Source organism: Odocoileus virginianus, chromosome 23, assembly GCF_023699985.2.
Source record: "Odocoileus virginianus isolate 20LAN1187 ecotype Illinois chromosome 23, Ovbor_1.2, whole genome shotgun sequence".
Lineage (NCBI taxonomy): Eukaryota > Metazoa > Chordata > Mammalia > Artiodactyla > Cervidae > Odocoileus > Odocoileus virginianus.
In genome coordinates this window covers 7,325,918-7,338,560 of record NC_069696.1, presented here as the reverse complement: position 1 = coordinate 7,338,560, position 12,643 = coordinate 7,325,918, and the positions used below count along the sequence as shown (strand labels likewise).

Below are 12,643 nucleotides of genomic sequence, written 5' to 3'. Positions count from 1 at the left end.
TACCCTCAGGAAGAGGGGCCCAGGGAACCTCAGAGGGGCTGCTCCCGGGCTGTGTATGGAGAAGTGAATGCTCAAGGAGCAAGGGGTGGGAACGTGGCAGCCATGGACAGCACCTTTAGGTGCGGTTTTTGTTGGCTGGTTGGTTAGAGCAGTTTTCAGTTCACAGTATATTGAGCAGAAGGTATAGAGGTTTCCCATATCCCCTCCCACCCCTACGTATGCATAGCCTCCCCCATTATCCACATCCTACACCAGAGTGGGACATTTTTTATGACTGATGAATTGATTTTTATGACTGATTCTACATCATTACACCCAGTGTCCATAGTTTACATTAGGGTTCCCTCTTTGGTGTTGTATATTCTGTGGGTTTCGATAAATGATACCATTATAGCATCATAGAGAGTAGTTTCACTGCCCTAAAAATCCTCTGTGCTCCTCCTATTCATCCTCCCCTCCCCCATAACCCCTGGCAACCCCTGATCTTTTCACCATCTCCATAGTTTTGCCTCTTCCAAAACATCATACGGTGGAGTCATACAGTATGCTGCCTTGTCAGACTGACTTCTTTCACTTAGTAATATGCATTTAGGGTACCTCCTTGTTTTCTCATGATTTGACAGCTCCTGTCTTTTTATTGCTGAATAATATTCCATCGTCTGGATATATCTGTTTAGTTATTCATTCACTTACTGAAAGGCATCTTGGTTGCTTTCACGTCTTAGCGACCATGAACAGAGCTGCTGTAAATGTCCACGTGCAGGTTTCTGTGTGGACGTCACCCCACTTTTTGAGCCGAAGCCACCCTCTTCTGGAAAAGTACTCAATTAATGACTGGGCATGAAAAGTATACTGGGAACTGGGCATTTCTGCCCAATGCCAAACTTCCCTGATAGGCACTGCTGGCCCAGAGTGCATGCGTGCTCAGTCATGTCTGACTCCTGTGACCGCATGGACTGTAGCCCAACAGGCTCCTCTGTCCATGGGATTCTCCAGGCAAGAATGCTGGAGTGGGTTGCCATTTCCTCCTCCAGGGGATCATCCCAACCCAGGGATCGAACCATTGTCTCTGCACCAGCAGGTGGATTCTTTTACTGTTGAGCCACCGGGGAAGCCCATTGGCTCCAGAACACCCTGTTAAGAAGGCCAAGGCTTTGTCAGATCTGCACGGAGGTCTGAGGTTCAACCTGCCCAATTCTTCTTTCTCCTCTTTCTCTTTCACCGGCCTTAGTCTCCTATCAACCACTTGCATATCTAATGCTATCTTAGTGTCTGCTTCCTGAAGGACCCAACTAAGAGACTCTACCTCTAAAATCAACCCATGGTCCATCCAATTCTCTCCATTATCATGACCTCCAAACCGCTCAGTCCTCTCACCTGGACGGCGGCATGGCCCCTACCTGGTCTCCGTGTTTCCTCTCCTATCCCTTAGTGGCCCAGCCCCCACACAGCCACCATTGATCTTTTACAAACACAAACCACATGGTGTTACTTCCTTGCTTAAAGCCCACCAATGGAGCTTAAAATCAAACCCATTCCCTCCCCTTGGCCTGTAAAGGCCCACATGACCTTGCCCTGCCTTCCCCTCCAGTTTCCTCTCTCCCCAGTGTTCACTCTGCTCCAGCCCCACTGGCCTTCTTTCTGTTCCTGAAATCTATCAAACTCATTTCTGCCTCAGGGCCTTTGCACTAGCTGTTCCCTCTGCCTAGAACACTCAGTCCTTCCCGAAGTTTCTCCATGGCTGGTTTCTCAGGTCATTCAAGTCTCAGTTAAATGCAGGCCTTTTCTGACAACCTTATAAGTAATGCCCATATCCCAACACCCCTCCCACACTCCTCACACACCTCCTATAACTTTCTATCATGTTACTTTAAAAAGTTCCTTATAGTTCTCATTACTGTTATAAATTAACTTGCTTACTTAATTATTCATTTATTTACTGCTTGCCTCCCCACTGGAATATAAAACTGTAATTTTATCCTATTTCTAGCTCTCCCTCGTGCCTGGCACTATGCCTGGTCCAAGTTCAGTTCAGTTCAGTCTCTCAGCAGTGTTCAACTCTTTGCGACCCCATGGACTGAAGATACCAGGCTTCCCTGTCCACCACCAACTCCCAGAGCTTGCTCAAATTCATGCCCATTGAGTCGGTGATGCCATCCCACCATCTCATCCTCTGTCGTCCCCTTCTCCTCCTGTCTTCAATCCTTCCCAGCATCAAGGTCTTTTCAAATAAATGAGTCAGTTCTTTGTATCAGCTGGCCAAAGTACTGGAGTTTCAACTTCAGCATCAGTCCTTCCAATAAATATTCAGGACTGATTTCCTTTAGGATGGACTGGTTGGATCTCCTTGCAGACCAAGGGATTCTCAAGAGTCTTCTCCAACACCACAGTTCAAAAGCATCATAAGGGTGGTGTTATCTGCATATCTGAGGTTATTGATATTTCTCCCAGAAATCTTGATTCCAGCTTGAGCTTCATCCAACCTGGCATTTCACATGATGTACTCTGCATATAAGTTAAATAAGCAAGGTGACAATATACAGCCTTGACGCACTCCTTTCCCAAAGTGGAACCAGTCCTTTGTTCCATGTCCAGTTCTAACTGTTGCTTCTTGACCTGAATACAGATTTCTCAGGAGGCAGGTCAGGTGGCCTGGTATTTCCATCTTTTGAAGAATTTTCCAGTTTGTTGTGATCCACACAGTCAAAGGCTTTGGTGTAGTCAATAAAGCAGAAGTAGATGTTTTCCTGGAACTCTCTTGCTTTTTTGATGATCCAACAGATATTGACAATTTGATCTCTTGTTCCTCTGCCTTTTCTAAATCCAGCTTGAACATCTGGAAGTCCTCAGTTCACGAACTGTTGGAGCCCAGCTTGGAGAATTTTGAGCATTACTTTGCTAGCGTGTGGGATGAGTGCAATTGTGCGATAGTTTGAACATTCTTTGGCACTACCTTTCTTTGGGACTGGAATGAAAACTGACCTTTTCCAGTCCTGTGGCCACTGCTGAGTTTTCCAAATTTGCTGGTATATTGAGTGCAGCACTTTAACAGCATCCAAAGTCAGTCTCAAAACATATATTTTGAATTAATGACTATATTTGTTTATTTAGGGCAGAATTCCCTTTCCCTAAGGATGGAATGAAAGTGAAGGAATTAAAAAAAAGAAAGAGAAGGAATAAAGAACCTCAGAGATGTGAGCTTTAGAAGGAAAATGTGAGGACTGTTGCAGTCTTATGAAAGTTCCCCTGAGAATCCTATTCTGGCCATCTCTTGAGGAATTCTGTATTGGGATCAGGAGGGCCTCTCCCCAGAGCTCCAGGGATATGGGTTTCAAGTCCTTTCTGTCCTAACTTCTCCCCTCTGCCTCCAGCAGCAGCCAGTGCTATCTGTTGGGGGGACAAGTACTGCAAACATTCACCAAGAAGCTACCCTGGGTGTGGCCTCATGCTGGATGCTGGGGATAGAGATGAATCAAGGAAGAAGGAGGGGTGGCATTCCAGGCAGGGGACAACATGAGCAAACAGAGAGACAGGAGACAGTCTGGTGTGTGGGGGAAGTCAGGCGCAGCTTAATGCTGCTCCAAGTAGTAAAGATGGAAAATGGGGCTAGAAGGGGGAGCCCTGCCAAGTCTTGTAAACCAAGAAAAGCTAACATCATAAGGCCCAACATTTATTAAGGCTTTCCATGTACTACTACTATTCTCCCATTTTACAGATTGTAGAACTGAGGCACAGAGAGGGTGGTGTCAGGCGCTGTCAAAGACCTGATACTTTACCCTCTTTGCAAACTAGGTTACACAACTGGTAACAGGTAGAGGCAGGTTTGAACTAGGCCTTCTGGCTTCAAAATCCCTGTCCTTAACCACTAGGTACTAGTGCCTCTTAAGGAATTTGAACTTTCTTCCATAAAGGGATGGGGATGCATGCATGCTCAGTCATTTCAGTTGTGTCTGACACTTTACGACCCAGTAGACTATAGCCCTCCAGGCTCCCCTGTCCCTGGGATTCTCCAGGTAAAAACACTGGAGTGGGTTGCCATTGCCTTTCTTCTCCGGGGGATCATCTTGACCCAGGGATCGAGCCTGCATCTCCTGCATTGCAGGCAGATTCTTTACCGCTGAGCCACCAGGGAAGCCCCAAAGGGGTGGCAACGGGGAGCCACTAATAGGTTTGTAAGCAGGAGAGTGACATGTTCATATCAGAGGTTTAAAAAGTCATTCTAGGGGATAAACAGATCACTTTGAGCAAAATTTTACTCCAGCCTCTGGACCCATGTATCCAACTATTTCATCGCTCATGGAGCAGCTTACATAAAGGGGGCACCATTTGATGCCCAAGTCACAAAGGCCTGCTGCTCTGGGCAGTAGGCCCCTCTCTTGGCCTTCTCTGCCCTTCCAAGATAGAATGTGAGTGCTTCTGTCTTCGTAGAACACAGGTAGATGTACCAGGAGTCCCAACACCTCACGTGCCTGCAGGACTTTGTGGCCCCCTACTGCCTGCCTACCTTCACCTTCAGAGAGCCTGGCCCACCTCTCTGTTGGGGAGATGCTTCCTCAAGCTGTGCTGCTTGGCGGGTTTCCAGGTCACTGCTCCAGTGAGTATTAACTCACATCCATGCACATATAGCTCTGGGGGTTCATCCTGTACAGAGCTGGCATTTGATTTGCTCCTACTTTACGAGTCAGGTAACCCTCAACTCCCAGAGATCAAGTAAGCAGGGCAGGAATGATCCTGAGGCTGGGGGTGGGGTGGAGTGTGTGAGATGTACCCAGAGGACCCCTGGGCAGGATCTCAGCGGCCACACAGGGCCTCCCAGGGCTGTTGATCCTGAGAAATGTTCTGGTCTCTCCCCACCACTTTGCTGAGACCACACTGCATCCCTGGTGGTCCAGAGCCCCACCGTGGGCCTTCCCTTCAAGTCAAGAATGCAGGCTTGGCAGGGAGACAGGCCTGGGTGCGGCCTTGGCTCAGGACTGAACTGGGTGTGGCCTTGGCACGTCCTCCCATGAACCACAGCCCCTCTCCTCTATCCCAGCCTTCTGAACATTCTCCAAGTCCTGGAAACCCACGCTGGCCAGGAAATGCCTCATGGAGAATTGGAGATGGAGCTGGATTCTGAAGGATGGTAGAATTTTTTAAAACATTTTTCATTGCGAGTTAATTTGCAACAAAATGTATATAGACATTTTCAACAGGAGAAAGTAAGTTTCCTGCATCACCCCAGCACAGCCCGCTCCCATGCCCACTTGCTCTTTCCAATGCCGGGTCCGCCTGCCCACCCGGCTTTTGCCATGCTACTGTAGACTGCAGTGGGAGAGGGTCTTCTCAGCGACCCTTGATGTTCTGTGCTCCTGAAGATTCAGAGGGGGGGACTTCTGCTACCTTCTGAAATCACAGGGAAAAAAAAAAATTTTTTTTTTTATATGGGGCTAAGAGGAGTCACCTCTGCTCTTTCAAGGGGTTGGGATGGGAAAGGACGGTTGGGTGGCCATAGTATAACTAGAGGTTGGGTCAAAATCTCCGGTCCCCTCCCCCTAACACTGGCCTCTTTCCTAGCTCTCCCTAGGCCCACCCCAGCTCCACTGCATAGTCTGGGTCCACTCAGATGCCTCCGAGCTCAAATGCTGCTGCAGCGCATACTAGCCGTGTGACCTTGGACAGCGACCTGACCCCTGTGGGTCTCATTCTCATTTGTACTGGGAACGTGTCCACGGTGAGGCTTAATTGTGATCAAGCCCCTGGCTCCCTCAGCGCAGAGCCCGACGTGGAGAAAAGCTCCCCGCAAGCTAGCAGACGGCCTGGTGGGTTCGGGGAGGGGGCCAGAAAGCCGTGGTGGGGTGGGGCGGGGGTCGCCCAGGAGTCCCGCCGCCCGGCCACCGGGTCGCCGCCCTCTGCGAGGCGACGGCGGCTGGCTGAGGCTCCCGGCGCCGCCCCCGCCCCTCGCTGCATCCCGGGCGGCGCCCCCACTCGGCGCCCGGCACGGAAGGGGTGCGGGGCTGGGCCAGGGCCGGCCCGGGGGAGCCGGCGGGGCGGGGCCGCCGCGCCCCGCTCCCCCTCCCCGCCGCCCGCCGCCTTCTCCTCCTCGCGCCGCCGGGGCTCAGAACGGCGGCAGCAGCGGCCGCGGCTACAGCTCCGGCTCCGGCTCCTCCTGCGCTCGGGCCCCGCTCGGCCCCGCGCGCCCGGGCCCCGCGCCCCGACCCCGCCGCCGCGCCTGCCGGGGGGCCTCGGGCGCCCCCGCCGCCCGCCTCACGCTGAAGTTCCTGGCCGTGCTGCTGGCCGCGGGCATGCTGGCGTTCCTCGGTGCCGTCATCTGCATCATCGCCAGCGTGCCCCTGGCGGCCAGCCCCGCGCGGGCGCTGCCCGGCGGCGCCGACAACGCCTCGGCCGCCGCCGCGTCCCCGGGCCCGCAGCGCAGCCTGAGTGCGCTGCACGGCGCGGGCGGTTCGGCCGGGCCCCCCGCGCTGCCCGGGGCGCCGGCGGCCAGCGCGCACCCGCTGCCGCCCGTACCGCTCTTCAGCCGCTTCCTGTGCACGCCGCTGGCGGCCGCCTGCCCGTCGGGGGCCGAGCCGGGGGACGCGGCTCCGGGCGAGCGCGAGGAGCTGCTGCTGCTGCAGAGCACCGCGGAGCAGCTGCGCCAGACGGCGCTGCAGCAGGAGGCGCGCATCCGCGCCGACCAGGACACCATCCGCGAGCTCACCGGCAAGCTGGGCCGCTGCGAGAGCGGCCTGCCGCGCGGCCTCCAGGAAGCCGGGCCCCGCCGCGACACCATGGCCGACGGGCCCTGGGACTCGCCCGCGCTCATCCTCGAGCTAGAAGACGCGGTGCGCGCCCTCCGGGACCGCATCGACCGCATCGAGGTGAGCGCCGCGCCGCGCGCCGTCGGGGACCCGGCCGGGGGTGGGAGGGGCCGCGCGCTGGAGTCGAGGGCATCCCCGGGAGTCGAGGGCCTCCCCGGGTCCTGCGGCCACCGCCGGCTCAGGTACCTTGTGGCGGGGGTCGCCCTCGAGTCTCTGAGTCTTGGGTTTCCGTCTGTGCAAAGGGGATGGCTGGCCCTTCCTCCCAGGGAAGAAGGGAGGAGTCAGGGAGGGCACACAGGCCGGAAATTCACCCTGACTGCGGCGCAGGGAGCGCGCGGGAAAAGCTCGCTCCTGATCCTTTTCCCTCCAGGCACCCCTGTAAGCCTCAGTTTCTGAGTCTGTAAAATGGGTATAACGGTGCCCACTTGTAGTGTGGATTGATTAAAATGTAGATACGTGGAAATGCTCGGCACGTACAAGGACCTCTTTAAATGTCCGTTTCATTTCCTTCTTTCTGACATCCCCAAAGCAGCACCAGCCACACACTCAGTCCCCTGGCTCAGGAGATAGGAGGGCTGTCTGAGGGACTCGGGGCCCTCCTCTCCTGCGGAATGGCAGGGAACAGTGTCTCATAAACCAAACCGGGATGCTCCTTACCTTCTGTACCCCTAAGTCCCCCAACTGGGCTTGGACCATGGACATGGACAGCAGAAGCTCAGATGACGATAGACCTGCCAAGATGCCTGGAAGCCGGCAGCTCTGGGTTGAGGGCTGAGTGGAGAGTAGGTCCCATCTGGGTTTCTCCCCCTCCAGTCACCTTTTTCAGATGTTCCTGTCTCAGGCTTGGAGTCAGACACGAGGGGCCCAATAGGGGCAGTCCGCTCTTGGCTGTCCTGTGATCCTGGACCAGCCATTTCTCCTTTGAAGCTGCCAGACCCCTGCCTCCCTCTGAGAACCTATTTGGAACCACCTGGAGGGGGAGCTGGACAAATTAGTCAGGACAGACATCCAGGAGACCCTGACCACTTCCAGCATCCATGATTTCCAGACTGCTGAGAAGGGGGTTCACAGCAGAATGGGATCCATGGAAGGAGGGGGCAGAATGAGGCCCAAGCACCGGCTGCCCCCTTTATTACCTCCCCCTAAACCGAGCTGGTGAAGGGGGGAGAGTGGCTGGAATAAAGGAAAGGCAGGGACTCTTCCCTCTCCATGGCTCTCAGTTAAATCCCTGGCGGAGCAGCACAGGAGATGCTGTGTGGAAGCCTGGCCTTACCTGTGGCCCAGTGGCCCTCCAGAAAGTCTGTGTTGCTGCCTGCACCCACCCCGCAGGGTGTCGCAGCACAGCCAGGCAGTTATCACAGCCAACCCCAAACCTGGGGTTCAGAGACCTCCTCACACACAAGACCCCCTCTAACAGGCCTCTCACAGAGGTCTCAATCTGAGTGCTGTTTTTATCATTAAGTTCTAATATTACTAGTTTTTTTTAAATAGCCAAAATTTAAAATGAGAACAAATCCTCCATTTAGAAAATAGATTTTATTAATGTAAAAAAAAAAAAAAATCTGGTCTTCAATCAATTTCCTCTTGCCCGCCCTAGCCCCTGCCCCCACACCCAGATGGCTCCCGTGGTTCCTCCCACTTCTGGGGCTGGCAGGGCTTGGCTTGCTCTGGACCTGTTCCCCCAGCATCTGTGCATTTGACAGGGTGGGCTCCCCTCCAGTTAGCCCGCTGAGATTGGGGGGATCCTAGCGGCTGGGATTCAGCACCAGGTCAGCTTCCTGGGTGGAAGAAGTCCTGCTTCCCTGTACACAGTCCTGCTTTCTGAGTGCAGGGGACATGGAGGGGCTGCCTGCCCACCAGGACTGCCTTCTGAGCCTGACAGCAGCCAGAGACAATCTCTTTGGGGTGTTTGACAGTGGCTGGGACTTGGAACCCAGTGGACTCGGGATCAGACTACTGGTCTCAGCTCATGCACCTTTCAGCCACTGACTAGCTTCCCTCTTCCTGTCTCAAAAACCTTCCCTTCTCCAAAAACTTCAAAAGGATACCCTTCAGGATCTACTTTATCACCACTAATCTCTCTCCTACCTTGATTCACCAGAAGTACTCATGGTGTTGAGTTGATAAATTGAACAGGAACATTTCAGTCCTTCTCTTGCTGGACCCCTCTCTGACATCTGACCCCAGAGATCATTTCCTCCTACAAATCTCCATGCCCTGGGCTTCTAGGTACCTCTCACCCGCCCGTCCTCCCTCCCTGCTTCTCTGTCCCCTCTTGGGTCCTCCTCCTTTAACATGTGCACCCTTCCTGGCCCTCCTCTCGCTCTCCCTGGCAGAACTCAACCACACCCTGAAGCTTCCAACACCATTCCACCATACTGCCCCCAAACCAGCTTCGTCCCCAGCCCAGGTTTCTCTCCAAGCTTCAGACCAACAGACCCACTGCTTCTTGAGCACCTCCCCCGGGCATCCCACCAGCCCCCTGCCTTCATCATGTCCCAACCTGAACTCAGGTCCTCTGCCAACCTGCTTCTCAGGTGTACCCTGGGAAGCCCTGCTCGGCTCCTGTCTCTCCCTCCTCCTTCCTGTCAGCCTCATTTCTCTGTGGGTGCTTGCAGCAGCCCCCTTGCTGGTTTCCCACCTGATCAGGCACACCCCTCCATCCATCCTCCTCCAGGCCACCCCAGGAATCTTCCTTAAGCTCACCATTAGGCTCCCCTGTGATAGCCGACTCCAGCCTGCTCCAAGGCTGCCATTTCATTTCCAGCATGTTTCCCAGTTCCTCCTTCTTCTGCCTAGATTACCCCCAGCTTATCTATACTCATCGTTTAAATCTGCTCTGAGGACACCTCCTCCCAGAGGTCCTCCCTGATTACACTCGGTCCCTTTCCTGTCCCCACCCCTGCACATCTCAGCACACCCCTGCTCCTCCCCACCTCTCTGCATCACCCCCTTCCCCGCCCCGCTGGACTGACTACTAAAAGGGAGGAAAGGTCTCTCTGGCCCACTCTCTCCCTGCAGAGCTCAAGTTGGAGTCACATTTGAGGGCTTAGGAAAAATCGCTTGTCTTATGTTTTTATCTTTGTTGTTGTTAATTGAAAAAATGTCAAAAGATTGGGGAGGGGAATTACATTTAGTTCCACCATTTTATTTGTTTATGAAGCCCTTCCCCTTTTGGTCCTTTATCAGAATGTGGACATTGTTCCCGAGTTGCTGGTGTTGCTAGTAATTACCATCTTAATGATGGTTATAAGATCCTGGATCCATCTCAGCCTTCCCCATCCATCAGTCCTTTGGCTGTCTCCTGTTGCTGGAGATGTAGGTTGTTTCTAATTATTTTTTCTTCTGGATGCTCATTGCAGGATCGATTTCATGCAGATAGTTGTTTTTTGTTTTTTTCTTTTTAAGTCAATTGAGTTATTTCTTTAGGCTGAATTCCCAGGAGTGGTATTACTGGGTCAGATGATATTGACTTTTATGGCTGTGGCCAAAAACCACTTTCCAAAAAGACCATTTATGTGGCAGCCAGCCATGTATGCATGTTGCAGTGTTCTGTTTTTGCACTAATTTATGTGTAAAACAGAATTTCTAAATTGATTTAAGTAGCAATTCTTTGACAAAAACCACATTCTTAATCCCACGTGGCAAACTAGTGGCCTCTCCTCATCTTGGGGTGGAAGTGATGAAAAGGAACAGAGGTTCCTGGACTATTATAACGATTATAGCTCACATTTACGGAGAGCTTACCACGTGTCAGGTACTGTGCATTATCTCATTTAATCCTGATAAAATTTCTATGAGGGAGGTGCGATTCTATCCCCCTTTAACAAATGAAGAAACCAAGGTTCAGAGAGGTTAAGAAACTGGCACAAGGGGGCACAGCATGGGAGCCTGGATTTGCCTCTCTCAGTGTGTGGCTCCAGAGTCCTTGTTCTTCATCATTAACTCTAGGTTCATCTGAAGGATCAGGCCTCACCTTCCTTTAAGAGAGTGAGGAAGACAGGTGAGGAAAGTGCCTCTTGTGTAGTAGCCTGGACCATTTCTGAATCAGAGCATCTACAGCAAGAGTGATGAGGACCAGTCCTCAAAGGTTTGTCCTGCTGGCTGGCAAGGTAGTCAGGAGGCTGAAAGCAATAAATAATAACAAGTAAGATGTATTAGGCACTTAGTGCATATTAGCTAATTCAGTCTTCAGCCCTATGAAGCAGCCTGTACACATCCCCATCTTACAGATAAAGAAATGGAGGCTCATAGACTCTGGAGAAACCAGAGCCAGCTAAATCACCACCTGCCCTCCTTACCCCCAGCTTCTGTTTCCCCTCCATAAAATGATACAGTGGGTAGAGGCTCCCTAACCACCTTGCAGCTCTAAATATCTCTGAAATGGGAAGACTGTATGGCATAAAGTTGAGTTCTTCTTGCTTGTGACTTTAATTGCTTTCTCTGGGCCTCAGTCTTCTCATCTGTAAAATGGGTAGAAGGAGGGGCTGGGTGTGGTTCGGGCCCTTTGGGCTTCAGATTCTGATTCTTGGGCAGATGTTTCCTGATTAGGAATTGTCATCTGTGCCCTGGAGGCCTCTCCGCCCTGGCAGGACTCCCCCTGGGAAAGAAGACCCCTCCTGCCTGTTCCAAGCCTGGCAGGAGCCACTTGGACAGAAGACAGGGAGGGGCTTACGTGTGACCCTTTTTTTAAAGGTGTATCTTACATTCAAGATATTTAAGAGCTCACATATCATACTTTAAAAAGACACAAATCTTTTTTAAGGGATTTATTTTAAATTGGAGGATAATTGCTTTACCATATTGTGTTGGTCTCTGCTGTACATCAACATGAATCAGCCATAGGTGTACGTATGTCCCCTCCCTCTTGAACTTCCCTCCCACCTTCCACCCCACCCCACCCCTCTAGGTTGTCACAGAGCATCAGCTTGAGCTCCTGAGTCATACACTAAATCCGCACGGACTGCCCATTTTACATATGGTGACGTATGTATTTCCATGCTCCTCTCTCAGTTCGTCCCACCCTCTCCTTCCCCCACAGTGTCCACAAGTCAGTTCTCTATGTCTGTGAAAAAGACAGATCTTAAGTGTGCAGCTGCATGAAAATATATGGGCACACTCATGAAAGCACCATCAAAATAAGAATCAGGACTTTTCCAGCACCACAGAAGGCTCTTTTGTGACCCCAAAATCCCTGCTTCCCCAGAGGTACCACTATTCCAGTTTTCATCGCTGCAGGTCAGTTTTCTCTGTGTTTGAACTTCCCTCAGGTCAACTCAGACGAGCTGCACCCCTTCATGTCTGGAGTCCTCATTGCACATTGACCTTCAATCATGGTGTATGTGTGTTAGAGGTTTACTTTTCACCGCTGTGTAGTGTTTCAGTGTGGGGAAACACCTTATTTACCCATTCTCCAATGGACGGACGTTTGGGTTGTTTCTGGCTTGGGATTATTACAAATCAAGCTGCCGTGAATGTCCTTGTGATATCCCTGGTTGGCTAAAAGTCCTCATTTCTCCTGGATGTATCCCCATGAGTGGTATGCTTGGGTTCCAGGAGAGGCATATATTTAGTGCTAGGAGGCTCTGCCAAACGCTTTTCCAAAGTGGCAGCAAGCGTTCGCACACCCACCTGGTGTGAAACTTGTCAACCTTGCTGTGGTCATTTTAAAGACACTCCCCATTCTGGTGGGTGTGTAGTGGACTCATCGTGGTTTCAATTTGTGTTTCTCTGATGACTCATAATGTTGAGCACCTTTTCTTATGTTTATTGGCCATTTTGTAAAGTCCTTGCCTGTGGGAGGTGGACTGAGGTCAGGGGCTGGTGCACCCCATCCCCAGAGTGAT

The 12,643-nt window shown here is 52.1% G+C and overlaps 1 protein-coding gene across 1 annotated transcript in view; it reads left to right on the top strand.

The window, feature by feature from the left end:
* Positions 1–12,643, top strand: part of NPTXR (neuronal pentraxin receptor) — a 42,092-nt gene that overhangs the window by 14,284 nt on the left and 15,165 nt on the right. The window contains exon 3 of the mRNA XM_020896421.2: positions 5,719–6,857. Within this exon, the coding sequence (XP_020752080.2) occupies positions 5,719–6,857 (1,139 nt within the window). The remainder of the gene's footprint in view (positions 1–5,718; positions 6,858–12,643) is intronic.